The sequence below is a fragment of the Emiliania huxleyi genome, assembly GCF_000372725.1.
Source record: "Emiliania huxleyi CCMP1516 chromosome Unknown EMIHUscaffold_182, whole genome shotgun sequence".
NCBI classification, from domain to species: domain Eukaryota; phylum Haptophyta; order Isochrysidales; family Noelaerhabdaceae; genus Emiliania; species Emiliania huxleyi.
Genome location: NW_005200763.1, coordinates 217669 through 244982, shown reverse-complemented (window position 1 = coordinate 244982; position 27314 = coordinate 217669). Strand labels below are relative to the sequence as shown.

The 27314-nt window shown below is 66.1% G+C and overlaps 12 protein-coding genes across 12 annotated transcripts; 5 read left to right on the top strand and 7 right to left on the bottom strand.

The window, feature by feature from the left end:
- The first annotated feature begins 26 nt into the window (after positions 1-26).
- On the top strand, positions 27-908 carry EMIHUDRAFT_442430 (hypothetical protein). The gene is made up of 3 exons (XM_005783116.1): positions 27-272; positions 372-489; positions 567-908. Exons 2-3 carry the CDS (start codon positions 379-381, stop codon positions 648-650), a joined length of 195 nt encoding a protein of 64 aa, XP_005783173.1. The 5' UTR covers positions 27-272; positions 372-378; the 3' UTR covers positions 651-908.
- An 860-nt stretch (positions 909-1768) lies between these two features.
- On the top strand, positions 1769-3415 carry EMIHUDRAFT_232563 (hypothetical protein; the record flags this gene model as incomplete). Its single annotated transcript, XM_005783115.1, has 6 exons — positions 1769-2250; positions 2580-2664; positions 2789-2821; positions 2892-2965; positions 3120-3303; positions 3389-3415. 6 exons carry the CDS (start codon positions 1769-1771, stop codon positions 3413-3415), a joined length of 885 nt encoding a protein of 294 aa, XP_005783172.1.
- A 54-nt stretch (positions 3416-3469) lies between these two features.
- On the bottom strand, positions 3470-5845 carry EMIHUDRAFT_232562 (hypothetical protein; the record flags this gene model as incomplete). The annotated part of the gene is made up of 4 exons (XM_005783114.1): positions 3470-3504; positions 3698-4155; positions 4229-5148; positions 5828-5845. The coding sequence occupies 4 exons, from the start codon at positions 5843-5845 to the stop codon at positions 3470-3472; spliced, it is 1431 nt and encodes a 476-aa protein (XP_005783171.1).
- A 1399-nt stretch (positions 5846-7244) lies between these two features.
- Positions 7245-11365, bottom strand: ATPCa (Ca2+ ATPase; the record flags this gene model as incomplete). The annotated part of the gene is made up of 9 exons (XM_005783113.1): positions 11314-11365; positions 11061-11246; positions 10861-10916; positions 10496-10631; positions 10199-10327; positions 9117-10051; positions 8152-9062; positions 7758-8064; positions 7245-7668 (listed from the first exon to the last, which is right to left on the bottom strand). Exons 1-9 carry the CDS (start codon positions 11350-11352, stop codon positions 7245-7247), a joined length of 3123 nt encoding a protein of 1040 aa, XP_005783170.1. The 5' UTR covers positions 11353-11365.
- Positions 11366-11433: 68 nt separating this feature from the next.
- EMIHUDRAFT_232560 (hypothetical protein) lies at positions 11434-11853 on the top strand (the record flags this gene model as incomplete). The annotated part of the gene is made up of 1 exon (XM_005783112.1): positions 11434-11853. The coding sequence occupies one exon, from the start codon at positions 11434-11436 to the stop codon at positions 11851-11853; it is 420 nt and encodes a 139-aa protein (XP_005783169.1).
- Positions 11854-12593: 740 nt separating this feature from the next.
- EMIHUDRAFT_44779 (hypothetical protein) lies at positions 12594-13216 on the bottom strand (the record flags this gene model as incomplete). The annotated part of the gene is made up of 3 exons (XM_005783111.1): positions 12594-12779; positions 12828-12925; positions 12955-13216. Coding segments are annotated over 3 exons (546 nt in total), but the record flags the coding sequence as incomplete, so codon positions are not given.
- Positions 13217-14206: 990 nt separating this feature from the next.
- On the bottom strand, positions 14207-15241 carry EMIHUDRAFT_232557 (hypothetical protein; the record flags this gene model as incomplete). Its single annotated transcript, XM_005783110.1, has 3 exons — positions 14207-14614; positions 14726-14767; positions 14930-15241. 3 exons carry the CDS (start codon positions 15239-15241, stop codon positions 14207-14209), a joined length of 762 nt encoding a protein of 253 aa, XP_005783167.1.
- A 1724-nt stretch (positions 15242-16965) lies between these two features.
- Positions 16966-17888, bottom strand: EMIHUDRAFT_232555 (hypothetical protein; the record flags this gene model as incomplete). Its single annotated transcript, XM_005783109.1, has 4 exons — positions 16966-17018; positions 17092-17514; positions 17590-17667; positions 17759-17888. The coding sequence occupies 4 exons, from the start codon at positions 17886-17888 to the stop codon at positions 16966-16968; spliced, it is 684 nt and encodes a 227-aa protein (XP_005783166.1).
- Positions 17889-18560: 672 nt separating this feature from the next.
- Positions 18561-20247, top strand: EMIHUDRAFT_232553 (hypothetical protein; the record flags this gene model as incomplete). The annotated part of the gene is made up of 4 exons (XM_005783108.1): positions 18561-18971; positions 19081-19242; positions 19825-19950; positions 20197-20247. 4 exons carry the CDS (start codon positions 18561-18563, stop codon positions 20245-20247), a joined length of 750 nt encoding a protein of 249 aa, XP_005783165.1.
- A 228-nt stretch (positions 20248-20475) lies between these two features.
- Positions 20476-20862, bottom strand: EMIHUDRAFT_232552 (hypothetical protein; the record flags this gene model as incomplete). Its single annotated transcript, XM_005783107.1, has 1 exon — positions 20476-20862. The coding sequence occupies one exon, from the start codon at positions 20860-20862 to the stop codon at positions 20476-20478; it is 387 nt and encodes a 128-aa protein (XP_005783164.1).
- Positions 20863-21576: 714 nt separating this feature from the next.
- On the bottom strand, positions 21577-24295 carry EMIHUDRAFT_113136 (hypothetical protein; the record flags this gene model as incomplete). Its single annotated transcript, XM_005783106.1, has 4 exons — positions 21577-22317; positions 22443-23147; positions 23863-23917; positions 24075-24295. 4 exons carry the CDS (start codon positions 24293-24295, stop codon positions 21577-21579), a joined length of 1722 nt encoding a protein of 573 aa, XP_005783163.1.
- Positions 24296-24850: 555 nt separating this feature from the next.
- Positions 24851-25941, top strand: EMIHUDRAFT_232548 (hypothetical protein; the record flags this gene model as incomplete). The annotated part of the gene is made up of 4 exons (XM_005783105.1): positions 24851-25175; positions 25302-25616; positions 25680-25717; positions 25798-25941. The coding sequence occupies 4 exons, from the start codon at positions 24851-24853 to the stop codon at positions 25939-25941; spliced, it is 822 nt and encodes a 273-aa protein (XP_005783162.1).
- Positions 25942-27314: the final 1373 nt, after the last annotated feature.

Here is a 27314-nt window from a genome sequence, read left to right as displayed (position 1 = left end):
GTCTACTCGTACGGGATGCTGCTCTGGTCCCTCATGCACCAGAGGCGACGCGCATAGCCGAGAGGCACTGCTGAGGTCGGACGTCCCCCGGCTTCTGCTGCCGTCAGAGAGCGCCCTCCCCTCCCCTTCCCTGTCAGGCACCCTCGCGACGTGGACGAGTACGAGGCGGGCAGCAGCCTCCATGACCTCCGCCCCGCCACCAGCCTCCTCCCGGACCGCGCGGCTTTCGCGGACCTCATCCGGAGCTGCTTGCAGCTGCAGCCCGCGAGCAGGCGAGCTCAAGCCTCCATCGCGCCGCGGCCCTCTCTCCGAACCCTTGTGTGCCTTTTCCCTCTCTCAGCCCCCTCGCACGCCGCTGCCTCGCGCGTCAGGCCTCTGATGGCGGACGTCGCGGCGGACGCGCGGCGCCTGGCGGCGTCCGTCAACGCCCTCGGCTCTGCGGCAGCGAACGCGGTCTTCATCTGCCCCGCGGCGGCACCGGAGGAGGAGGCGATGAGAGAGGGCGCCCGCGAGACGGGGGCGGGCGAAGCGCCTCGGCTCAGACGTCGCGTTCGATGTGCGAGTAGGCGGAGGGCGGAAGGGCGAGCGAGAGCGTCGAGCTCACCTACTACTGGAGCGACCTGCCGCCGGAAGAGGGCAGGGCGAAGTGAATGCAAACGCCCACGCCTCCGCAGCGTGAAAGCGGAGAGAGGGGCGGCGACGGGGCTCTCTCCGCCCCCGCCGCCCCGCGCCCGCCCCCGCGCCGACCAAATTTGTACCGTTTTTCGCGCTTTGACTTTGCCTCGCGCCAGGTCTAGACACCCGTCTGCAAGTGTGGCAAGGACATGGTAAATCGAGATCTGTATGCATCGCATGTTTTCTCTGTCTGTAACTGTCTTTTATCTGTGAGATACAGATAGGAGTGTCGTTTGGTCTATAATTACACCTCATTTTGATGTATGATGACATTACTTGGGGAAGCCACACTCTCTAACTCTATATCAACATAAACATATAGAGGCTCCCACCGCAGCGTGGACCCGTTGGCTTTGGATTGCGCTCGCCCCGGCCGTCGGGCAGCTAGCCGGAGAGCGGCCGCTCCACGCTGCACGATCGAACTTTATGTATATGTGGCTATGTCCTATGAGATATCACCACGGCCTTGAATCGGGGAGAAGGGTGATCATAAGGGTCGAAGTGGTGATCGGGGTGATCTTGTTGTCGAGATGTCGAGGTTGAGTGTTTCGAGAATTCATGAAAGTTGCCATTTCCCCCTCGATCGATCGATCCGCGCTCCGGCCGGACCTACCTACCCACTCGCTTGCTTTTTTTTGCTCCAGTCCTGCGGATCTTCATAGTAGACCGCAGGGCTACGAAGCCTTCACACTCCAAGGGGCTGCTACCTACCTCTTAGTTAGCTCTCCTGAAAGTTGCCATTTCCCCCTCGATCGATCGATCCGCGCTCCGGCCACCTACCTACCCACTCGCTTGCTTTTTTTCGCTCCAGTCCTGCGGATCTTCATAGTAGACGGCAGGGCTACGAAGCCTTCACACTCCAAGGGGCTGCTACCTACCTCTTAGTTAGCTCTCCACGGCGGCGTTCGGTCGGTTTTCGGTACTAGTTTAGGCACGTTTGCCACAGAACGTGTTGTTGGCGGGCATTTAGCTAGAAGCGGCAGCGTTGTGGCGGAAACCAGTAAAACCACATAGCAAGTTTCAAAGTTCCGCGGAACGACGTCCTCTCTAACTCTACTTCCAAAAGTTGTTGGTACTTGTTGGAGGTGGTGTGATGGCCGCCAAGCTCCTGTCGCTCCTCGCGTTGAGAGGAGGCATCTTCTCGCGGGACCAATCGATCGAGCCCGTGTGCAGAGATCGGTTGGCAGAGGCGACGTGTGCGAAGGACCTTGCAGCCGCAGTCCCGAACGCTGTCAATGGCTCCGCTTCTGTTGCCTCCTCGCAGGCGCTGGTCGATGCGTGGGAACTCGTGATGTCTACCTCGCAGGCAGATATTGCGGTGATCTCTGGGAACGATGTTGCGGTGGGGCGTTACCTCCCTTGCGCCTCCTCGCAGGGATCGTCAGCCACGCTCGACGCCGTTGCTTTGGCGTTGGCGCAGAGGATGAGCAGCCTGAGTCCACGGGCGGTCTGCAACACGGTCGAAACGTTTGCGGCGGTCGCCCATGCGCCACTGGAGCTAATGGACGCCGTCATGGCAACGGTGGAGGAACGGGTCGACGAGTTTGAGCCGCGGGACCTTATTTCTGTGGTCAAGTCGCTTGGCGTGGTGCAACATTCCATCGACTGACTCCCTCACTTTCACCGACCCACTCACGCTGCCGCTACCACGCAGATGCGCCATCCGGTGTCTGAGTCGTTCCTGGACTCCGTTGCGGCCGCCATCTCGCCGCGATCCGGTCAGATCGATGTCGAAACGCTCGTTGAGGCGGCGCTCGGTTTTGCGACCGCCGGACATCCCGTGCCTGCTCTGTTCCGCGCCGTGGCGGAGGAAGCGGCGCCGCAGCTTCACGAGCTGGGCAGGTTGGCCACCCGTTTCCCACCTCATTCTCACACGCCACAATCACCCCACCTTATATCGGCAGGCGGGCGCTCGTGAACATGGCGTGGTCCTTCGCCGTGGCGGACCACCTCCCCACAAATGGGCTGTTTGGAAGCAGCTTCGCGGCGGTGCGCGGCGTTGTACATGCTGCGTGGATAGTCACCGCATTGCCCTGCTCATCTTCGTAGCATTTGAAAGTGCGATGCTCATCTTCATAGCATTCAGAAGTCCTGCCGCCATTCTTCGCTGCAGGTGCTCAACGCGGCAGAGAACGAGCTAACTCATGTCGAGATACAGCGCGGAAGAGCTGTTTCGGCTGGAGCTACCCTTGAGCCCTCTCTGGATTTCCCTACAGGACGAATGCCACCTGCTGCATCAGTGGCGCACGTGGGTCTCGGACGAGCGCGGCGTGATGGAGGCCCTTCCCCGGTGAGGCATCTCCCGTTCGGCCCCAGTTCAACCGAACGCATGCGGCCACGACGCCTCAGAGTCCTTGACCTCTCCCCCTCCACTGCCTACTCACCTCAGAGTCCTTGACCTCTCCCCCTCCACTGCCTACTCACCCGTGCCGCCCGCCCGCCAGGCCTACCGTATGCCCCGACCCTGCCGAGTGTATCGGTCCCAAGAGCGTGATCGCCGGGTGCCACACAAGCAAGTTCGGAGAGCTGCCGCGCTTGCAACAGCAAATCGGCGTGGCGCTCGAGCTGCTCGAGGCGGACCCGATGCAGGACGAGGTGGACGGCGAGACGAGGCACGCCCTCGACTGGGTAGCAGAGTGGAGGGGAGAGCAGGCAACGCGACGAGCCGAGATGAGCCGAGATTGGGCCATATATCCTTGTTTGGATGCGCAAGGCTGCCTTCCCGCGCAGGTCGTGGTAGAGGGCGATGGGCCGGGACGGCTGTGCGGCCGCCGCCCGTCGGGCGCCACGCGACTCAAGCACCGGCAGCTGCGCCTGCTGGGTACGACCCTCGTGTCCGTGCCGCAATGGCGATGGGACGAACTGCCAGGGGAGGAGGCGCGGGTGTCCTACCTGCGCGACACGCTCGACCGCGCCGTTGCGTCGTGAACAGAAGGCGTCACGCACAGGGTTGTCCCGCCTGCGCCTCGCCTCGTCGAGTGTCGAGAGACGAGAGTCGAGAGAGATATCGAAGTTCGAGTACTGGAGAGAGATGAGAGCTGCAGCCGCTGGTCGAGGTGGTGCAGGTGCGGCGTGCCAAGGAACGAGGCTTCGTCCAGCACGATCATGATGAGGCGGTGCGCGTCGCCCACGATTGCGTTGAACGTCCGCTGCGCTCGGTCAGAAGCCGCCGGCAGATCCTCGAGCGTCGAGCCCGCGTCGCCAGGGATGCCGGTGAGCTTGCAGTACGTGGCAGCGGGCAGCGGCAGCGCCGTCACCGCGACGCCGGTGTACGCCGAGAAGATGGCGCAGCCCAGGTCCTCCTCGTCCATTAGCTGCAGCAGCGCGCGTAGGAGCAAGCTCTTGCCGGTGCCTGGCGCGCCCACGAGCAGGTAGTGCATCCGGTGCACAAGCGCCACCGCCTCTGAGTACTCCTTGCGTGTGCGGCTCGCATCTCCATCACGCTGAGCGGCGCCCATCCGACGGAGGACGGGCAGGAGCCTGCGGCCGGCGGCGCGCTGCCGCTGATTCAGCGGCGGGAGTGGAACGTCCTCGCCGCGCTTGAAGCGCTCACCGAACTCGTCGCGCCACCGCCTGCTGAGTGTCGGCGGCAGAGAGCGTGCCGTTGGCCTGCAGCGGCCACGAGCGGATGTGCCTCGTTCCGTCGTCTCGCGTGCTCTCCTGGTAGCGCAGGAGCGGGCAGATGGCGCGGAAGATGCGCATCAAGTTGAGCCCGTTGCCGTTGAACTCGGAGAGCGGCTCGTCCGAACGCGCGGCACGCCGCACGTGGACATCGCCGGCGCTCTCGTTCCTCGCGGCTGCGTCAGCTTGCGACGCCGCCGAGGCTGCGTCAGCTGCATCCGCATCAGCTGCGCCGTCTGCAGCTGCATCAGCTGCACCCTCGGCGGCGTCGGCGGATGGGTCGAGATGATCGGAGCCGCCACGCGACGTCAGCCCTGCGGTGAAGGCGTTGAGACGGGAGAGCGCCGAGTCAGGCAGCGTGTCGGAGGATGACAGCAGCACGACGCGAGAGAAGGCGTCCGCTTCCTCCGGGTTGGCCACCTGCGCCACGTCATCGGCACTTGCCTGGGCGGTGGCCTCGACGGCTTGCGCAAGCCCGGTGGTTGTGTGGCGCGCATCGGCGACCAGTCCCGCACCAATGTCACCGAGCTCGCTCCGCACCGCGTCGAATGAAGGCGCGTCCGTCACCTTGGGGTTGCCCATCGCCCTGTCGATGGCAGCGTACAGCGCCAAGTAATTGTGGCACCGATGCGGGCAAACCTGGATGTCGTTGCGCTTGAGCAGCCACTGGGCGAGCTTGTCGTGCTTATCGTCCGCGCCCACGAACAGCGCGCGGCAGTCGGCGCCCCGCAGCCACGCCGCCTCGCGGAGCGTGGCCGCCGCTTCCTTTGGCCCGTCGTGCGGGAAGTAGATTGTATCTCCCTTGATCGAGGCGTCGCGCAAGATCTCGAGCGATCCGAGCTTGATCGACACCTGAAGCGATGCACACCATGACACTCGACTCACTACGACGCGTCGTGAAAGATCTCAATAGCATCTCAAAATCTCGGCGGCATCTCGGCGAGGGTGGCGGCGGCGAAGGCGGTGGTGGCGAAGGAGGCGGCGGCGACGGCGGCGGAGGCGAGGGCGGCGGCGGGCTCGGCGGAGGCGGGCTGGGTGGCTACGGCGAGGGCGGGGGCGGGCTGGGCGGCGCCGGCGAGGGCGGCGGCGGCGAGGGCGGAGGGGGCGAGGGCGGCGGCGGCGAGGGCGGCGGCGGCGAGGGAGGCGACGGCGGTGAGGGTGGCGGCGGCGGGGGCGGCGGAGGCGAGGAGGCGGCGACAGTGGCGGAGGCGAGGGCGGCGGCGGTGAGGGCGGTGGTGAGGGCGGCGGTGGTGAGGGCGGCGGCGAGGGAGGCGGCGGCGACAGTGGCGGAGGCGAGGGAGGCGGCGGAGACGGCGGCAGAGGCGAGGGCGGCGGCGGGCTTGGCGGCGGCGGGCTGGACGGCGGTGGTGAGGGTGGCGGAGGCGGGGGCGGCGGCGGGGAGGGCGGCGGCGGCGACGGTGGCGAAGGCGAGGGCAGCGGCGGCGGAGGCGGCGGAGGCGAGGGCGGCGGCGGGCTCGGCGGAGGCGGTGGCCGAGTATCTGGCCGGGTACGCCCCGAGCGGCGAGCCGACCGTGTGGCTCTGCCTCATCACAAAGATCAAAGTGCGCGTGGTCGAGGTGAAATGGCTGCGCGAGGTGGAGGGCGTGGTCCGTCAAGGAAGGTTCCACGCGTGGGTCGCGCGTGGTGACTTCCAGGACCCATTGCACCTCTTCTTGCTGCGCGGGACGCCGCTGCGCGACCTGTCGGGGTTGAGAGGCAGCGACCTGCGAGACGCCTCGCGGGCGAATGGCGTCTTCATCGCCGAGGAGCGCCTGCGACTCCGCGGGCTGCTGCAGGCCTACGCCGAGACAGGCGCTAACCCTTTCGGGGACGCTGGCGCCTTCCTCCACGACTTTACTGACGGTGGTGAGGCGTCCAGGAGAGGGGACGGGGAGGCGCGCGAGGCGGCGATCCTGCAGCTCCTCCTAGACGCGGGGAGTGCGGAGAACCCAATCGGGGGACCGGACGGACTCTAGTAGCTGCTAGGTGTGTGCAGCAGGAGCCAAAACAGCGACGGGTGTCTGTCGTGGGTGCGTGCTTGGGTGGTTGTGTGCTCTCTGCCGCTTTCGATTGTCAGACCACGACACGTCCCGATGTAGAAACATCATGGGAGCACCTCAGATGCGTCTGAAGACCGCAGGGTGGCACCAAATCGGGCGCCAAAGGTCGGCAGAAGGCGCCGAGGGGCCAAAAAGGCCCCGTTGGGCTCGTTCCGAGGCTTGGACGGACTCTCGCGGCTGACTCGTGCGCGATATCGGCATGTGGTGATACACACGCATCGGGACGATGCCAGCGGCACCCGTTTTACGAGCCTCAAAGCCGCGAGCCGCCCTGCAGGCGCCGTTTTGGGGCTCCAGAGAGGTCCTGCAGAGGGCCCCGGGGGCGCTTTCGAGGCCCCAGCTACCAACACACGCCTTTAGAATGGTCCCGAGCGGCTCCCACGACCCCCCCAGCACCCGAGCTGCACGACACGACCGCTTGTTTGAACATTAGCGACACAAGTAATTAATCATGCGGGTTGTGTCATCGTGATTTGGGAAAACGGAACACGCATATGACGGACGATTCTGATGCTGGCCCGCTGCCGCCTTTTGGCGTATAGGCCGTGTGTGGGATATCGCGGGGCACTCGAGGCGGGGCATCTTTTTGGTTGTGGGGGGTACCGTCGCAACAGCTGTTACCAAAGAAACAGGAACCCCCCCGAAACAATCCAATCACTGCGAGTCCGAGCCCGCTCTCTGACACCGCGCCTGCTGCGCTTATCAATCTCGACGTTCCCCATCCCCCCAAGCCGACGGGACGGAGACCGCGGCGAGATGTCAATAGAACCCGTCGGGGCCGCGCTGGCCGCGCTGGCCGCGGCGCTGCCGCGGAAGCACCGTCGCGGTTCTGAGGCGCGCAGCCGCCCCGCGGCGTGTGCCGCCCCTGCCGCCCCTCCCCGCGCCCCTCTACTCCTCCTTCTCCATGCGCCGATGGAAGGCCGCGCGCTCGCGCACCCTCCCGACGAGCTTGAGCGCCTCGTCGACGATGATGACGGGGAAGGAGAAGGCGAGCACGAGGAGCCAGTCGTTGAGCGTGAGCGGCACGATCGAAAAGATGGTCGCGAGCACGGGCACGTACATGATCACGAAGTGGAGGCCAAAGGAGACGAACATCGCGAGCAGCAGCCACGGGTTGACCCACGGCGGCACCTGCAGCAGCGAGCCGTCCTCCGAGATTGCGTTGAGAGCGTTGAACATCTCGATCGTGACGAGGACGGAGAGCGAGAGCGTGGAGGCCGTGTTCTTCGCCCTGCCCGTCATGTAGTCGCACGGCTTGGCGGACAGGTCGAGCCCGCCGTTGGCGGCCCACGTCGTGAAGTCGGGAGCATACCTGCTCACACAGCCGCGGCGGTGAGGCGGCGGCGAGCTCGCGGCGCATCCGCGGGCGGAAGGCGGGGCGCGCACGGGTCGCTCGTAAACTCGGCCATCTCGCCAAAGTGGGAGCACTTGCCCCAGTTTGAGAGGTGCGAGACCGAGATGAGAGGGTGGCCGTACTCGGACCAGTCGTAGGCCGTGTACCAGTACCCGAACACGCCGACCGTGGCGAAGCCGACGTACAAGCCGACGACCATGTAGCGGAAGAAGACCCACGGCGTGATGAGCTGGTCGTCGGCACGGCGGGGCGGGCGGCGCATGATGTCCGGGTCGGGCGGGTTGAAGCCGAGCGCGGTGGCGGGCGGGCCGTCGGTGACGAGGTTCACCCACAGCAGCTGGACCGGGATGAGGCCTGCGGCGGGGCGGGTCGGAGAGGGCTCAGCGGAGGGGGGGCGGCCCGGAGGGGCACGGCAGGCCGAAGGGGCGGGGGCGGGGTCACCCTCGGGGAAGCCGAGCAGCGCCGTGAGGAAGATGGAGGCCACCTCGCCAATGTTGGACGAGATGAGGTAGCGGATGAAGGCCTTCATGTTCATGTAGATGGCGCGCCCCTCCTCCACCGCCGCGACGATGGTCGCGAAGTTGTCGTCCGCCAGGATCATGTCGGCCGCCTCCTTGGCCACCTCGGTGCCCGCGATGCCCATCGCCACGCCGATGGCCGCCTGCTTGAGCGCCGGCGCGTCGTTGACGCCGTCGCCCGTCATCGCGGGCACCTCGCCGGCGGTGCGCAGGATCTTGACGAGCTCCTGCTTGTCGCGCGGCTCGGTGCGCGAGAAGACCATCGAGTGGCGGTGCTCGGTGAGCAGCTCGCGCCGCTTCTCCGCCGAGAGCGCGAAGAACTCGGCGCCGGTGAAGGAGCGGCCCTGCAGCGACTCGCCCTCGGGGAAGATCCCAATCTCCCTCGCGATGGCCTCGGCGGTGGGCTTCGTGTCGCCGGTGATCATCACCACGCGGATGCCCGCCGTGTTGCACGAGGCGATCGCCGGCGCGACCTCGGGCCGCGCGGGGTCCTTGATGCCCACCAGGCCGACGAAGGTCATCCCCTTCTCGATGCTTGCAAAGCCGGCCGTGTCGACGAGCTTGTGGTGCGCCGGGTGCGACGGGCCGTCGTAGTCCGCCAAGTCGCCGACGTCCTCGGCGATGGCGAGCGCGAGGCACCGGAGCGGGCGCGCCGCCATGCCGGAGACGTAGGCGAGGAGCGCGTCCCGCTGAGGCGCCGACAGGCTGACCGTCGTCCCGTTGGCCAGCCGCGCGCGCGTGCAGCGCGGCAGCACCGACTCGGGCGCGCCCTTGCAGTACAGCATGTTTGCGCCGCCCGACGCCTTTGCGCGGGAGCGCGTCGCGCGCGCGGGGCTCGCGCCGAGCCCCCCCTCCGACGCGCCGCTTCCGTAACCGCAGAGCGTCGACATCGACTTGCGGTCGCGCGAGAACTCGAGCACCGCGTTGCACGGGCTCTGCGCTATCCAGTGGCCGTTGGCCTGGCAGCACGCAAGCGCGGGGTCGCTGGTGCGAGGCACGCCCGGAAGCCCGATCTTCTCGGCCAGCACCTTGAGCGCCGCCTCGGTCGGCTCGCCGACGCGCTCGTACTTGCCGCCCGCGTAGTGGATCGAGGCCTGGTTGCACAGCGCGGACACCCTCGCGATGTCGAGCACGCCCGAGTCGGCGGACAGGCTGAGCCCAACCACCTCGCCCTCGGGGCTGTACGAGGTGCCAGTGACGACGTGCTCCGCGATGTCGTCCGGCGCGGAGCGCGGGTACGCCATCGCCACCACCGCCATCTGGTTGGTGGTGAGGGTGCCCGTCTTGTCGGAGCAGATGACGGTCGTGCAGCCGAGCGTCTCGACGGAGGGGAGCTTGCGGACGATGGCGTTGCGCTTGACCATCTTGCGCGTGCCGAGGGCGAGGCAGAGCGTGATGACGGCGGGGAGGCCCTCGGGGATGGCGGCGACGCCGAGCGCCACGGCGATCTTGAGGTAGTAGATGAGGCCGTGCCAGAAGCCGCCGTGCACCGGGTCGGCGAACTTAGAGAAGTTCATCACCCAGACGGCGATGCAGATGAGGCCGATGACGCGCGCGAGCATCTCTCCGAACGCGTCGATCTTCTGCCCAAGCGGCGTCTTCTCCTCGTCCTCCGCAGCCTCCTTGACGTTGGCCTGGATCTTGCCGATCTCGGTGCGCATGCCCGTCGCGACAACCACGCCAAAGGCGCCGCCCCCCGAGAGGGTCGTGCCCGAAAACATCATGTTGGTCTTGTCCTGGATGCGCGCCTCCGCCCCCACCGGCTCGGTGTGCTTCATCACCGTCTCCGACTCGCCCGTGAGCGCGCCCTCGTCGGTGCGCACCTAGGCGAGATGGCGCCGAGGTGTCGCCGAGACTGGCCGAGGTGGAGCCGAGGCGCGGCCCAGGCGGAGGTGGGGCCGAGGTGGAGCCGAGGTGGAGGTGGAGCCGAGGTGGAGCCGAGGGAACCGAAGCGTCGGCGTTTCGCGCACCGTCGTGGTCTTGAGGCGCAGCACGCGCAAGTCGGCGGGCACCTTGTCGCCGACGGACACCTCGACGATGTCGCCCGGCACAAGGTCCGCCGCAGGCAGGTCAGGCACGAGCTGGCCGTTGCGGTAGACCTTTGCCTTGCAGCCCTGCAGCGCCGAGTGCGGAACGCGTCGGAGTGGCCGCGCTGGCTCGGACGAAGCGCACGGGAGAGAGAGGACGCGGGAGAGAGTGAGTGCGGGGGGGGGGGGAGGAGGGCGACGGTGAGGGCGTGGCATAGAGCGGCGAGGGAGTCGAGCGACGGCGGCGCGCGAGAGGGCGCGGGAGGCGTCGGCGCGCGCCTGCAGCTCTTTGAGTGCCTCGAGGGCATTCTCAGCGTTGTGCTCCTGCCACACACCGACAACCGCGTTGATGATGAGGATGAGCAGGATGACGAACCTGCGAGCGGAGGGAAGCGGTGTGCGAGCAGAGAGAGAGATGTGTCGCAGCGAGACGGCTTCGAGGGGAACAAGGCGCGCAGAGAGCCGCTCGCGGCCTCACGCAGCCCAAGGGAGGAGGCTGGAGCGCGTCAAGGCGAGAGGGCACGCACTGGCGTGCCCGCCGCCAGGACGAGGACAGAGGAGCGCGTGTTGCTCTGTGTGGAGTCTGGCATCTGCCGGCAGCGCACGGCTCAACAAACGCTTGCAGACCCTCCTCCTCGCTGTCCTCGAAGAAGGCGAGCACCTGCCAGGGGGGCGGCCGGCCGAGTCGGCGCGCCTGGCCTCACGCGGTCGAGTCGGCGCGCCTGGCCTAGCACTATGGCAGGCGCTCTTGCAGGGCTGCAGAGAGGAGCGGCAGAGGCGGCAGTCGCGGCGGCGCAGCACGCACAAAGGAGAGGACGGCAGCGCCGAGGAGAATCTTGACGAGGAGATCGTCGAACTGCTGCAGGACCAGCTTCCAGAGCGGCGTGCCCTCGTCCTTGTCCAGCTCGTTGGTCCCAAACTCTGCGCGCTTCAGCTCCACCTCTGCGTCGGCGAGGCCCTGCCCCTGGTCAACGCCGTGGCTGGCGAGCACCTGCGGGCGCAGAGGCAGCGTGCGTGTGGGCCGCTGCAGCGGAGGCGCCCAGCAGCGGGACGAGAGCCTGCTCGGTGGGGTAGGCCCACGGCCTCTCCGAAGCCATGATGATGTCTCGACGTGGTGGCAGCGCTGAAACTCTTACGTCGAAGAGAAAGAAAAAGAATTCCGCCGTGAGGATAGACACATGCGCATTTCGGTCGCCGCGTCGCACGTCGAGCCCATCGACATGCGGCTGCACGGCGGCTGGGGCTCGGTCGCCGCCCCTCCGCTCGCCTCGGACGCCGCCCAAGACGACGGCGAGACTCTCTGCTGCGCCGTCTCGGGGGCGGCTGCGGACGGCTCTGGCGATGTCATCGCCCTCGTCGACAGTGCCGAACCCTCACCGTCGGTCGAGGCGCGACGCGCGCTCTGCTTCTCCAAGCCGCGCTCGCTGAGCCACGTCGCCGCCGCCCAGCTCCCAATCCTCGTCCTGACTGCCGCCGCCGCCCTTCACTCGGTCGGCCTCCCGCCGGGCACGCCTTCCATCAGCATGCGTCGCGGCCCTGGCGATGTCATCGCCCTCGTCGAGAGCGCCGGGCCCTCCTCTTTAGATCAAATTGCGTAACTATGTCGCCATTTGATATTGGCAAAAGGAAAAGTGAAGGGGGTTGTGTGTGTTTGTGAGAGTGAGTTGTGGATCTGTGTCATGACTCATGTGGTAGAAGTTTCAAGGGTGTGTTCGTGTCATCCGGGCACCGGGGCCATGGGTGTCGCATGCGCATGGACTGTAAGAGCGCCCCCTCCGCCCCTGGGGCGTGCGGCGTCGCAAAGGGGACGAGAGTGGAAGACAGGCAGGGGAGCCACCATCCGGGATGGTTCAGCGCCCCTTCCATGCGGCGGCCGTCCCTCTTTGCTCTTACATGGTGCGTTGCCACGGCCACCCGCCCGCCGGCTTGAGGTAGTAGAGCCACCCCTGGACCCACGACTTCTCAGTCACCTCCGACTTGAAGAGCTTGGCGACGAACCACATGCCGTAGTCCCACGGGAGCATCGGCGTCGACTGCGTGGCGACGTAGTTCACGATCCAGCCGAGGGGCGTCCCCGCGATGGTCCAGACTGTGGACTGGAACATCGCGTCCACCAGCTGACGCGCGCAGCCGTCCGAGCTCTGCAGCATGCACGCGGTGGCGCCCGCCGGCGCGAGCGCGCCGTCGTGTGGCCAGAAGCGCGTCTGGGTGAAGCCGGGGCAGCCCGTGGTGAGCGACACGCCGGTGTTGCGCAGCTCGTACTTGATGGCCTAGGTGTGCAGGCTTGCGCATCAGTCAAAACCTGCCTGCGCAGAGCGGCGGGGCGACTGCGTGGGCCGGCCTGGCCGAGCGCGAGAACGAAAGCCTTGCTCGAGTTGTACATCGCCTCCGACGGCGCCGGCGCGAAGGAGGCGATCGACGCGATGTTGAGGATGTGGCCGCGTCCCTTCTCGATCATGGGGCGGCCGAAGTGGTGGATGTTGCCCGCGTAGGTGCGCATGTTGAGATTGATCATGTAAGAGTACTTGCCCCAGTTCACCTAATGCTCCTTGTCTTGATCGGCAAAGGGCACGCTCGCGGGTGCACTTGAAGCGGGGCGCGCCTCGTTAAAGATGCCGTAAAAGCCGGCGCCAGCGTTGTTGACGAGAATCGAGACGTCGAGACCCATCTCTTGCACCTGCGCGCGTGTCGCGGGGCACGCGATGCGGCCTCGGGGGCAGCGGCTGCTGGAAGTGGGGGGTAGGGGCCTCTCAGTCTCGCCTTCTTCCAGAGCTGCTCCGGCGAATTCTCGAGTGCCAGGTCCTGCGTCACCACTTTCGCCTGCACGCCGAAGGCGCGGCACTGCTCGGCGCACTCCGTCAGCTTGGACGTGGTGCGCGCCACGAGGATGACGTCGTAGCCGCGCGAGGCCATCTCACGCGCGATCGAGTTGCCGATGCCGTACGAGGCGCCAGTGATGAGGCACCAGCCATCCCCGGGCTGCATGGGAGAGAGGGTCGTGAGAAGAGCGGCGCCCGCCGCCGCCGCAGAGACGTCGGGGAGGCCATGCCGGCAGGGGCGAGGGTCACCTTAACCTCGGCAAAGCTCGGGCGGCCGCAGCAGCAGTAGTAAACCACCCCGTTGGCCATCCACAGAAAGACGCCCATGATGGCCTTGAGGAGCAGGTACAGCACAAACAGCGGCAGCGTGATGAGTGTCACGATCTGGTAGAGCAGCGCAACCGGCGCGCTTGCGTAAATCTCGATGCCGAGGGAGCGGTCGGGCAGAACGGCGACCAGTTTCTCAGCGCTGGCGTCGGGGATTGCGTCCAACTGGCGTTCCAGGCCCCACATCCCCTTCACGGTCGTCGCCTTGGACTCGCCATCTCCCCGGTTTATCCCCGCCCTGGCCCAGTCTGTCTCTGATAAAGGCCCGCCCTCCACGTCAGCCGGCGGGGGCGCGTTGACACGCACGTGGGCCTTCTTGGCCTTGGCGGCCTCGGAGGCACGCTTCCCCGCGATGTACTTGGCCAGCGGCGGCAAGCTTGGCGGCTTCAGGGGAGCCATCTACAATCAACGCGGGAACAACGGCGGGCGGGGGCGGTTTGGCGGGGATCCGATACCAAGGTCAAAGGAGGGTGGAGAACCTTCTCGACTGTCCGTGCCTGGAGCCGTGGAGCCGTGGAGCGGTGCCTGTTTTTGTAAACAAGGGCGGCCGACGACGATGATCCGATTGTCCTTTCGCCCTGGTTTCCCTTGTACCGCCGGGCGCGCCGGGCGCCGCCCTCTGGCCTCCTATTTACTTTTCACTTTATTGCATTTTACGCTTTACGCGTGTCCGTGTGCTCGCGTTCCCGTCGGGCGTCGTCTCTCTCCACGCTATTGGGGACGACGACGATCGACGTCGAGGGCCCGCCGGGCCGAGTATATATCACTAAATAGGCCTTGCCCGCCGTGCCCGTGGAGCGTGGTACTAGTAGATTCTCTCGCCTGGGAATCCGAACCGGCGGCCGGTCTCCGAATCGCGCGGCCAGCGCAGGAACTCGAGGTACTGCATCCCCGTCTCGGAGGCGGCGCTCGCCTCGGCGGGCGGCGTCAGCTTCCCGCTCTCGAGCAGCGCCATCGCCTCGGACAGCGCCTCCGCCGCGCGGTCGTCCGCGCGCCAGACGCGCCTCCCCTCGTGCGGCCGCCTGCCCCACCGCCTCTGCCAGCCACGCGCCGCCGCGAGGGCGCCGTCCTCGCTGAGCGAGAGCAGCGCGGGCGACGCCGCCGAGACATAGGCGCAGCCGAGCGCCTCCCTCACCCAGCCCGGCTCCTCCTCCCGCCCGACCACGTCCACCACTGCAGAGAGGCCTGTCCCGGCCAGCTGCTCGGTAAACGACTCGGCGTGGTAGTTGAAGACGGCGCTCGCGCCCGCACGTTGCAGCGCGTCGGCGCCGCCCTCCGCCGCGGCGACGCACGGGCGGGCGCCGCGAGCCGAGAGCAGCTCGACGAGAAGCTTCGGCAGCCGGCCGGTGGAGCCGGCAATGAGCACCTGCGACGCGCGGCGCGGCGTGAGGCTTGTGCGTGACGGCGTGAGGCTGGTGCGTCGCGGCGGCGTCTATTGACGGGGAGGCGCATCGGCGGCGAGGCGGCGCGCCGTCGCCGGCGAGTCCGATCGCATGCCGATGGAAGGCGTGCCCGGCGGGAGGCCGACCGAGTGAAGGGCGGCGGCGGCAGTCAGGACGAGGATTGGGAGCTGGGCGGCGGCGACGTGGCTCAGCGAGCGCGGCTTGGAGAAGCAGAGCGCGCGTCGCGCCTCGACCGACGGTGAGGGTTCGGCACTGTCGACGAGGGCGATGACATCGCCAGAGCCGTCCGCAGCCGCCCCCGAGACGGCGCAGCAGAGAGTCTCGCCGTCGTCTTGGGCGGCGTCCGAGGCGAGCGGAGGGGCGGCGACCGAGCCCCAGCCGCCGTGCAACCGCATGTCGATGGGCTCGACGTGCGACGCGGCGACCGAAATGCGCATGTGTCTGTGCCGCGGAATTCTTTTTCTTCCTCGACGTAAGAGTTTCAGCGCTGCCACCACGTCGAGACATCATCATGGCTTCGGAGAGGCCGTGGGCCTACCCCACCGAGCAGGCTCTCGTCCCGCTGCTGGGCGCCTCCGCTGCAGCGGCCCACACGCACGCTGCCTCTGCGCCCGCAGGTGCTCGCCAGCCACGGCGTTGACCAGGGGCAGGGCCTCGCCGACGCAGAGGTGGAGCTGAAGCGCGCAGAGTTTGGGACCAACGAGCTGGACAAGGACGAGGGCACGCCGCTCTGGAAGCTGGTCCCACACGCACCCACGCACGCTAGATTAGATTAGATAGAAAAAACGCGAAGAACAGTCAGGCTCGGACTGGACACCAACGCGGTATGGGTGGACGCGAGACAGAAGACGACGACTCGCGCGAGCGACACACAGACACACCAAACCAACTCACAAGACACTCAGCCAGCTGGGCTGCCACACATCCTGAGCACTACGCCACTCAGGGCCCCACGCCCGGACCCTGTCGCCCCCCCCAGCACCCACGGTGCCAAGGGCACAAACAACAGCAGAAACAACACTGACTGAGGGAGGGTGTAGAGGATGTAGAGTGTAGAGCGCTGTCTGTAGAGCTGTAGAGATGTAGAGCGCTGGAGAGCGCTGTAGAGCGCTGTAGAGCTGTAGAGCTCTACATCCGGCGCGGGACAGAGCGATGCAGATGTAGAGCGATGTAGGCGCTCTACAACGTGAAATCTCTACAACAAACTCTACATCATAAGCGGCGAACGAGGCACGGTCGCTCTCCGACATTTTAGGCGCGTTGCACTTGCCAGTGCTGCCCTGGCCTTCTATCTGCCCGCCCAATGGGTGGCAGGTGCCTCTGCTGCTGTGGCATGCCTCACGGCTGCGACTGGCCGGCGCGCCTCGGCGCGTCAGCTCGGCTCGGCGTAGCGATAGTGGCCAGCGCAACTCGCCTGGACTCAACGCTCAGCCAGGAGCTCCCGCACGCGCTGGCGCGAGTCATGGCGCATGCAACGCGCAGCAATGCTCGCCTCGCCTCGCGCAAATGCGACCGTCCTCGCAGCCGACAGTCCACCGCCTGCTAAAGAAGCACTGCGACGAATGCGGCACCGGCGACGCATGGCAGGCTGGTCATGACGCAGTTAAAGGGTGTTGTGTGCCGTCAGAGTGACTCTCTGTGTGTCAGGGATAGTCAGGGCCGTCCATCAGAGCTCCAGTAAGCTCGGAGATACCCCATTAGTGCGGCTCGACCTCTTTGAGTCACTGCCTTCCCGGCGGTTTGGCTGTAGAGCCTCTACAACAAACTCTACAGCAAAATCGCGCTCTACATCGCTCTACAACGCACGCAGTTCGTCACGCGGTGGATGTAGAGCTCTACAGCTCTACAGCGCTCCAGAGCGCTCTACAGCTCTACAGCTCTACAGCGCTCTCACTCTACATCCTCTACACCCTCCCTCAGGAAAATCCCCCCCCCTCTGTGAATAGGCTCCCAACGCCCGCCGCGCGCCGGCTTGTACCGCGGTGCGCGCCGCTCGCGAGCCCGCCAGAGCATGGCCTACTGGGCTCTCGAGGCGTTCGCGGCTAAACGCGCCGTCTCCCGCGCGAGCGAGGCGGTTTCGGTTTTTTACACCCTCCCTCCCCCACCCCCCGCCACCACCACCACCACCACCACCACCACCTACCTACCTTTTGCATAGGGTCTAACCGTGGTGAACAGACCCCCTGTCTGGGTAGGAGCCGGAACCCAGATTATCTAGATAGCGGCAAAGTCTCTCTCCTTTGGATCGCCCCGCTTCGCAGCGGAGATTGCTGGTATATGGCCGCACCGGCCAGGCAGGCCGCCAGAAACGCAATACCCTCGGGCGAGGCGTGCTTGTCCCAGATCAGCCCGTTGGCGGTCACCGTCGCCATTTTCCCCGCCACGCCCAACACTGTGAAGCACGTCGCCGACACGAGCCTCCTAGCCTCGAAGCCGAGGAACGCGACAGCCACGCCGAGAGCGCACGAGATGAGGACGAGAAGAACGACGGCTTGGTTCGAGTCGGCATCCTCCACCGGGCTGGACTTGGAGCAGTCGGCGTGACGCAAGAGAGCCTCTTGCTCACCAGAGAGGAGCCCGATAGCGACCATCGGGGGGATGGAGATAGTGTTGGTGTACAGCGTCGGACCCCACATGCTTCCAAAGCCGAGGTGTGGGCCAACGATATGCTTGCCGTAGGCGGATTCCACTGCTACCACGAGAAAGTAGACTGTGATCCAGGTGTATGCTGTCAACCCTGCCATCAAGGCCCGCGTCGCTCATAACGTATAGCCCACCGCGCCACTGCACATGACGAGCATCGCGAGCCACGAGCGGCAGGATGGGAGCTGGCGGCCCAGAAAGGCGTACTCGAGCAGCGCGACTAGGCACGGCACGCAGGATCGTGCGACGATCAGAGTCTCCACGTTGGACACTTCGAGCACTTTGAAGTTACAGTAGATGGTAGACGTCACAAAACATCGCCACGTACAGGAGGTAATGCCTGGCGCGCTCCCACAGGAAGCGGTCCACCGGAGCTACGCCCTGGACCATCGCAAAGAGCGCCGCCAGCACGGTCGCCAAGAACTGAAGCGTTGATACCATCGACGGCAGCGGCGCATATACAGCTTATGATCACTTTGTTATATACCAAAAGGAGGGCTACACTTTGTTCAGCAGCAGCAGCGCCGCACTGCAAATGCTATACAGGGTGCAGGTGACCACCGCGCTGCGATCGGCATATAGCAGCTCTCGCGGACCGCTGTGGACCCGTCCAGCGCGTCGGCGTTCGCATTCCCCATGCCACCGCGCCGCCGGCACTTGGAGCACTTGGAGTGCAGTCATTAGCCTCACATCCAGGGCCGGGGAGCTGAGAAGCGCACCCAGCGGGCCGGATGATCGGGATCGGGTTGCGGGCAAGAGAGCCCTAGCCCCGGGGGTGCGCGTTCGCAGGGAAAGGGCCTTAAAGTAAACACGGGTCTCCGAGGGTTGGCTCCGCGCTCCGGGTTTCCCCTAGCAGCAGACCGCCCCCTCTACTCGGAGCTATAGTGAACACCAGACATGAACACGACACGCACTCTCACACGACGTCACCGCTCAGGGCCCCTTCGCGCAAGGTCCTCATCCTCACTCCGGAGGAGGTTCCCCTCTCCTCTGAGTTCTTCCTCTTGTTCGCCTTCCCATGGTCTCCGACCGGCGAGTGCAATAAAAAATCCTGAGCACCGCGCGGCCGGGCCCGCTACTCGAGTAGATTAGCGGAAGGACACCTGCCGCCCGATGATTGCCGACCTGCTCGCCGGCTCCATCGTCATGACGCTCGGCGTCGCCGCTGCCTCGCTTGCCACGTTCGCCTCCCTTGTCGGCATACGCCTGCTGCAGCAACAGGCGGCGGCGCCGGCCGATCCTCCCGACAGCACGCCTCGCGGATCGGAGAGCACGCGGCGCTCGTCGTCCTCGTCGGCGGCACCAGATACGCCCTGGCCCGAGCTGGCAGCCTTTGTCGGCAAGGCATACCTCATCCTGCTCGTGATCTGCAAGCTCTACCTCTTGACTGGCCTCGTCGCCTCGCTCGCGGTCCTTCCCGCCACCGCCGTCTGCCGGCGGGACAAGAGCTTCCAGAGCATGCTGGCGCCGCTCGGCTCGCCGCTCGACGGCTTTGTCCTCTTCGTCCTTCTCCCGGCCGCCGCGGTGCCCGCGATGCTGCACTCGGGCCTTGGTGGCGCCGCACTGGCGGGCTGCACCTCTGTCCCGCACCCTGGGCCCTGCCGCCTCTCCACACCTGCGACGCGCGGCACAGGTCTACCTGTTTGGCGGCTTCTTCTGGCGCGCCTGCCCGCACTCCTCCCCCCTCGCGGGCGTCGCAGCGCTCGCCACCCTCTACCTCCTCGCCGACGCCCTCGGCGCCGCTGCGCCGCTGCCGTCACGCGTCGGGCTGCCGCCGCTGGACAGGCATTTGGCTGTGAGCAGGCGCCTTCGAGCCGCTGCTGCACCTCACCTCCTCCGACCTGATCTGGGTGATCGTCGCGTGCGGCGCCGTCTCCGCCTCTCCTCCCCACATCGTGCCTCCGCTGCTCTCGCGCCGGACCCGCCGCAGAGTGAACGGCTCACGCGTGCGCCTCGGGCGCTCAGGTGCTCTCGCTCTTCCCGCTGGTGCTGCTCATGTCGCCGCACACGCGCCGCACGGCAGGCGCCACACTGCGCGACGCGGCTGCGGCGCTCCGCCCCCACGCCGCCGCCGCCGCCGCCAACGCCGCCGCCCTCTCCTCCGCCCTCTCGAGCACCGCCATCGCGGCCAGCTCTGCTGTCGGCGGCGCGGCGTGGCGGGGCGGCGCGGCGGCGGCGGCGGCGGCGGCGGCCTCGTCGCGTCTGGCGTCTGGCGCGGCGGCCGCCGCAGCCCTCCACGGACCAGCCCTCGCATCTGCTGCCCGCGACGCCGCCGCCGCCGCCGCGTCGTTCTGCTCTCGCGCTGTCGAGGCGAAGGCGGCGGACGCGTCTCGTGACAAGTGGGCGGCGTCTCTTCACAGCTCCGAGCTGTGAGCAGGCGGGCGCGGCGCACGGCGGCCCGCTCGTGCTCCGGTGGGGCCCCACCCTCGCGTCGCTGGCGGCAGAGGCGGCGGCGGCCAGCGCTTCGCTCGCCCGCGCCGTCGCCGTCGCCCTCATTCAGCTGGTCCCCTCTTCACGGCCTTCGTCCCAACCGCGCGAGGGTCCCCTCTTCACGCCGCAAGCTGTGAGCAGGTGCCCGCCGCCCTCGTCAAGCTGGTCCCCTCTGCGGAGGCGCCAGCGGTGGTGGTGAGCGAGGCCGCCGCTTCTGGCGGCGGCGGTGGCAGTGGAGACGGGGCGGGCGGCGAGAGCTGTCTCTCGCAGCCGTGCCGGGCCGGTAGCGGCACCGGCACGGAGGACAGAAGAGCAGCAGGTGACTTGGACGATGAACTGTAGCTGGAATTTTCATGGAATCATGCTCTAATCCCGTGCGCGTGGTATCGTAGCGCACCTTCTCTCCTCAGTGTGTGTCTTCAACCTAAAGTCATGTGAATTCTCCAAAGTCATATAGTGTTAAAAAGGTACAGTGACTATGACAGGGATCAGGGTACCGCGGGCGGCCGGGCGGTTGTGCGCATGCTCAAGATCACAAGTAAGTTTGTCGTTCTACCTTTAGCCCGTGCTGGGGGCTGAACTATGCACGGGGCGCCTCTCACTTCTTCTCCTTAGCCTTCGGTTTGAAGGCGCGCATCAGCCCAAGCGCGAGCACCGAGCCGCCGCACATGACGACAAAGAGCGGAAACCGGTCCGCCTTGGCTGGTACGCCGTACGACCTCCACGCTTGCAGCCCAAAGACGGCGCTAAACGCGAGCTGGAGCAACAGGCCGACGTGCACACCGATCATGTACAGCTTACGCGTGCCGCCAACGGTGAGGAGGCCGCAGACACCCAGCGCTGCGCCGCCTCCAGCGCCAGCGTACAGGCTGTGCATGGCTGTCCAGCCGGAGATCTTGGCGCCGTACCAGCCGCATCCGAGGAGGAATAAGCCGTGGCCGGCCAGCACGCAGGCGACAGGAGCTGCATTTGGTACGTCAGCCATTGCTGCCAAGGGGTGGCGTCGAGCGAAGCGAGAGGGCGCACTTCTTCTCCGAGCAGCAGAAGCGCAAGACGGAGGCCCCTCGGTGTTCACAGCCTTGTTATTGAGAAGAAAATACTCACAGCCTTGTTATTGACAAGAAAATACGTCCTATGGCGCTATGCGCTGGTCTGTGAGAGGTTCACAGCGGAGTGGCTGTTCTATACCAGACAGGAGGGCGCACACTGCGTACTAGGTAGAAAAGAATTTCCCCGGAATGCTTACGAACATACCCGTCGGCGTCGTCACAGAACGAGGCAGAGGAGCGCGATGAGTCAGAGGATGAAGCGTCAAGCGACAGCCGACAGGAGAGAGAACGACGAGAGTGGGACGACCGCGAGGTGGCATGAAGGTTGCAGCGAGAAGCGGCGAGAGACTGCGAAGAGAGATAGGAAGAGGCAGACTCCCAAGGGTGGGCGACGGCCATGCTAGCACCTAGCACCACCACACTCCTCTCCTTAAAATCCCTGTGTGGTGGCGGCGTGCCGTGGTCCTCCGCATCCCTCCCTTGTGGCGTCTCTGTTTTCTTTCTTTCTACATACCCGAGGGGTGAACTGACAGCGGGGTTTGCCGGATGAGGAGCGATTTTATAAGTCCTCTCTAGCATAGAAAAAACGAATACCGGCCGCCAAAGGGCCGCTCTTTCCCTCCATTCGGTGTATCATGCACAAGCTCCAGTCAGTCGACCGAGAGGACCGCCTGCAGCGCATCGTTGCAATGCCGTTTGAAGATGGCGTGTCCCGCGCACGCGAGGGCGGCGACGTAGAGTGCCTGTCGCACGTCGCGCTCCGGACCAGACAGCTCCTCTTCCCCTGGGCCAACCAGCGCCGCCAGCTTCTCCGACAGCTCCGTCGGATCCTCGCCGCCAGCGAGGAGGACCGCCTCCAACGCACGGCGCGACCGTTGCAGCGCGTCGCTACCCAGGCCGGACAGGATCCGCGCCTCGTGCTGCTGCCACTTGTGCTTGGCCCGCATCAGCTCGGCCCAGCGCGCATCGGCCCACGCGCCTCGCGGTCGGCTGCTATTTGTGAGCTCGGTGCCGTCGCGCAAGGTGAGCGCGTCGTCGTTGGGTGGCGAGCGCACAACGGCTTCGAAGAGCACGAGGGAGGGCAGCCCGACGATTAGGCTAGGCTGCGCCTCGAGGATGGCGTCCTCAGTCAACAGGCCCTCTGCGAGGCACCGGCGGCCGGAGGCTTCGACGGCAGCAAAGAATGCCCCCCACATCCTCTCGAAAGCTCCGCTCTCCACGCCTGCCTTGGCCGCAAGCCTCCCCACCTCCACACGCCACTCCCCACCGCCGCCGCCGACCCGGCCACCAAAGACTCCGATCACCGCTGGCGGAAACCACGAGACGCACCTCACCTCTGGCGATAGCTCGCGCCGTGCGCCCCGGGCGAGGTCGCCGAACTCGTGTACGGCCTGCGCAGCGAGGTCAGGTCGCAGCAAGATACTGGCATTGGTGACAATGTCGGAGAGCCAGACCACCTGCTTGCATCCGACAGCCGCGCGCGCACTGCTCGAACAGTGAGGCGGCGGTGTGCCACCCGGCGCTTGGCGCCAACGGTCCGCAGCCAGCCACACGCGACGTACCCAGGCCACAGCGCGCACCCGACGAGCTTGACGAGCGCGGAGAGGGCGATGGCAATGGCGAGGCAAGGCACGCCGACCGAAAACCCGAGGGCGAACAGGACCAGCAGCAGAAGTGAGCCAAACGGACCAGCCCTTGACTTCCAGATTGCGCCAAGCGCTTGCGATGAAGCTGAGACAGTGGCTCCGAGGAGCACCAACGGGCTCTTGATCAGCGTGAGGAGGAGGACGACCGGGCCGGTGACGGCGAGGGAGGTGGCGGCGGCAAAGATGGCCAGAAGCATCTCTGTGAACGTGATGTCCTGCGCGCCGTCCTGCGGCTTTCGCCTCTCCCTGGTGCGAAACTCCGCCGCGCTGACGAGTCCCCAGTAGAGAGCGCTGAGGAGTACCACACAGGGAAGCAGCGTGGCAGCTGCTGCGGCCAGCACGCTGAAGGCTACCCAGGCGATGCCGAGGACAATAGAGGAGAGGAGAGGCAGGACAAGCGGACCCAGTCCGCACATGAGGATGGTTGAGAGGGTCTTGCGGGCGGGTCCGACGGCGGCCAGAGTCCAGACCGTCCATACACACGTCGAGATAACGAGCGGCACGCAGAGCATCGCGAGGCCGAGAGAGATGGTGAAGCCGAAGGATGCGAGGTTGCACGCGGCTGCTGGCACGGCCTTTGCAGCTTCGACGACGGTTGAGATGATTGTAGAGAGTGGTGCGGGGCGAAAGGATGCGTTGAGGAGGAAACTCGACGTCGAGAGGAATGACGAGTACGGAAGCATGCCAGCGCCCCTCGCGTACGTGCGCCTCAGCTCAACCACGGACGTACTTCGACACTACGTACGTACTGAGAGAGAGAGCTCTCACGCCGCGCGTAGGGCCCCTAGGGGCCTAGAGAACACAACCCCCTCTCTCTTTTCTCCCAGTAAGCTAAAAGTACGTACGTACTGTCAAAACAGGGACGTACATACATGCAAGTACGACCTTACGCCTCAAATTTTCTCTTCGGCTCGCTCCGCTCGCTTCTGTGCGCAAGAGCCGGTCCTCGCGCCGGATGTCGGCGGCTCCTGGCCCTATCCTGGCCCTAATCTACGCAGAGAACCCAGCCGGGGCGGCCGCCGTAGCCCTCGGCCCAAACGTATCCCTGGCCGTTCACCAGCGGCGCGTTCTCGGCCGCGACCTCCTCGGTCATACCTTCGGTGTCGCAGTGGTCGGTCGTGGTCCCACCGTCGGTCGTCATGCTTGTTAAGCACTTGTTAAGATGTACACAAACAGCGCACCCACGGCGCACCCACCCCACCCTCCCATCGCCGACCTCGAGAGCGCCCCCCCCCCCCACCCACCCACCCACACACAACCACCCGCCGCCGCCGCCGCAGCGCTTCAGACCTCAGCCGCGTTATTGGCGTCGTCGAACTCCTTTGGGTGCTTGTTCCTGAAGTGCCTACGAGACCGCACGAGGTCAGAGGAGTTGGGGGACGTCTCAAACAGGCAATCTGGAAAGGGGTGTGTGTGGGGCCGTCGGCTGGCAGGGGGTTTGCGCACGAGCTCCAAATGTTGCCGTTGTCGGGGAAGGTGAGGATCTTGCCGCACGGGACCACCGTTCCGCGTGGTCCAGCCGTCGGGCAAAGGCAGCGCCACTGCTTCGTACCACCGCCCCCTTTTGGCAGACGCCAAAGGACCACATCTTGCCGGGCGCAGAACCCTTGGGCATCGTGGGTGCGATGTAGTCGTCGGTCTTGCAGCGGGAGGCGGCCCACTGCTCTGCAGTGCAGCCTTTCCACTCCGGCCGGGACTGCTTCCACGGCTGGTACGACGGCATTGCCACCTCGGGGCCGGACGCAGCCGCCTGCGGCGGCGCCGGCGCGCCCGCGGGTAGTGCCGCTGTCCGCAGCCGTCTGCCGCCTCGCCCGCGCCGGCGGCCGCGGGCGCCGCTGCATCGGCGGGCGGAAAGTACGCGTGCATGGTGCAGCGCCGCTGGCGACGGCGAAGGAGGCGGAGCGTGTCTTTGCCACAGCCAATAAGAACGTGCGAGTACGGTCTTGTTTTGGGCAAAACAAGAACGTGATTGCATCACTCGCTAAGGACGGGTGGGCGACGGCTAACACCACACTTCTCCCCTAAAATCCCTGTGTGGTGGCGGCGTACCGTCCTCCCATCCCTCCCTTGGGTTGCCTGTTTTCTTTCTTTCTTTCTGAAAACAAGGCCTTCCCCAGGGTAAGTACCTACGGATTTGTGAAAATTTTCTTCGCGCGCTTACGCGCGCGACTAGTTACGCCCTACGGGCGTGTGGCCTGCGGCCACTAAGGTTGCCAAGCTCTGGTAGCGACGCCTCCGCCAAACACGAGGTACGCAACGCCCGCTGCGTTTCCGACGAATGCTGGTGCGATCGGGCACTGTCGCCACTCGCGGCGCCACCATCGCCTTTGCCGTGCGCGGTGCGACTGCGGGTATCCCCGTCCTGCTGATTGCGCCCGGCGGCATGCGCTCCTCCATTGGGATGTGGCGCGCACAGCCGTGGGACGCGTGGAGCCGCCTCGGCGACGAGGACTTCACCGTGGTCGCCATGGATCAGCGGAACGCAGGAGACTCCTCCGGGCCGGTGGACGCAGCGGCCGGCTGGGACGCGTTCGCCGAGGACCAGATTGCCGTGCTCGACCACCTCGGGATCGGTCGCTGCTTGCTCATCGGCCAGTGTATCGGTCAGTCTCAGTCAGTCTCAGTCAGTCTCTCACGCACGCCGCTGCACACACCACCCGGCTCTTCCGGCTGCGGATATAGACCTCGCCTCCATCTCGGCCAAAACTCGGCACTGGCCTCGTGCGCAGGGCCGTCGTACATCTTTCGGCTGCTGCGTCACTCGCCGGAGCGCTTCAGCGGCGCGCTGATGCTGCAGCCCATCGGCGTGGCGGAGCACACGACGGAGGCAGGCGGGTGGGAGGGCACCAACGCCGCCTCCACGCGCGACTGGTTCGGTGCGTGGGCGCAGGAGATGTGCTCCGCCGGCCGCGCGACCGACGCCGAGCTGCAGCGGCTGCACGGAGCGATGTTCGAGAGCGGCACCGAAAAGTTCGTCTTTTCCGCGTCGCGCGAGGAGGTCTCCGCGGTGCAGACGCCGCTGCTCGTGACCGCCGGCCACGGCCGTCGACCGCCCAGCTCACGTAGCTGTAGCAGCGCCTCTTCACGCGCGGCTCTCTTGTGCACAGGGAAAGACATCTACCACCCCGCCGAGGTGGCGAGGGAGGTGCGCGCGGCCGCTGCGGCGGGCAGCACCTCTCCCGTTCTGTGGCGCCTCGCGCCCACGGCGACTCTTGTCAACATCAGGTGGCGCGCCTTGCACCGAACTCTGAGCTGCTCGAGCGGTGGCGCGACGGCGACTTCTCGGAGGCCGTGGCGGCGCGCTTCATCGCCTTCCTTCGCCGGCACGCGCCGCCGCCGGAGACGCGCTGGGCCTCACTCGAGCCTTGATTGTGTGGCTGCATCGCCACATGCTCACTGTCGACTTCTCTCTTGAGCCGTGTGACTACAATCCCAAAACGGACGCCAAAGAGCCACGCGCGCCCTCGCGCTGCGCGCCTGCCCCGACCCGTGCGCGTTCTCTAGAGTGCAGCTGCTCAATGAGACTCGAGAGTATAATTATTTATCAATAATTGACATCCCCACAAACGCGCAAGATATTTTTGTGTACGCGCGCGCCTCCGCATCGCGCATGCACGCGTCACGCCAGTGCTCCTCATCAACATGTCTCCCCCGGTGCTCGAAGAGACAAGAGTCGGTAGTCGCCCGCCTTTGCCCTTTGTTCACTCTATCCGCGACCGATTAGCTCTGCTGGCGGGGCCTCCCGCCTCAGCTTCCACCCCGGTAATATTGGCTGGCTCCGTGGCCTCCTCACCGGAGGCGCAGTGGTGAGTTGCTTCTCACCCCCCGGGTCCCGAGTTGGCAGATCCCGAGACTCGCGCTTGGCGTCCAACGCTGCGCGGGCGGTGCCGCTGCCGCTGCCCCCGCTTCGCGGAGCCTCGCTCAGCAGCAGCGCGGGGTCCCCCGGCGGCCACTCGCTGGGCTGCTTGTCTGACGGTGGGTTCAAGTAGCGGGTGGAGGTGAGGTAGTCGTGCGGAAACAGGTAGAGCGGCAGCTTTGCGTTGAGGAGCGTCGCCATAGTCTCGTGTGGCCCTAGCGTGAGCCGCGAGAAGAACTTGACCAGCGGGAGTGGTGCGGGCTTTCCGCCAGAGAGGACGAGATCGGTCCGCTCTTTGACCACTTGCAGCCCGTCCTCACGGTCCTTTTGATCCATCGGCTCGGTGCGGCTGCCGAGGTGCGGGATCCCGTGCATGAAGTGCACAATTGGAGCACTCGGCCGCACAAACTGAGGCGGCGCGGCGGCCGTCTGAAGCGCGCCGTACGGCAGGAGCTTGGCGTGCCTCCAAAGCGCGCTCGCGTTGCGGTGCCACAGCTCTCCGATACAGCCCTGCTCCCACGGGAAGCGCATGAGCAGCTTGAGGCATATCGGCGCGTCCTTGCTCGTCTCGGGCCGGCTGGCGTTGAGGCTGATAAACCAGCGCAGCCAAGCGCGCGCGTAGGGCGTGTTGCGGACGACCATGACTCCCGTATTGACGAAGAGGTCGGACGGACGATCGCCGGAGAGCAGGATGTCGGGGCCTCGCCCGCCACCCACAATGCCGTGTGCCTCGAGCTGCGCCGCAAGCGCGTCGCCGTTCTCATGCAGGAAGACTGCGTCAGCATCGAGCCACAGCACAGCGGCCACAGGTGTGCCTTGCACTCCGCCCTCGAGAGTGCGCAGCATCAGGCTCAGCCGCTGCCACGATGGGCGGCGATCCGGACTG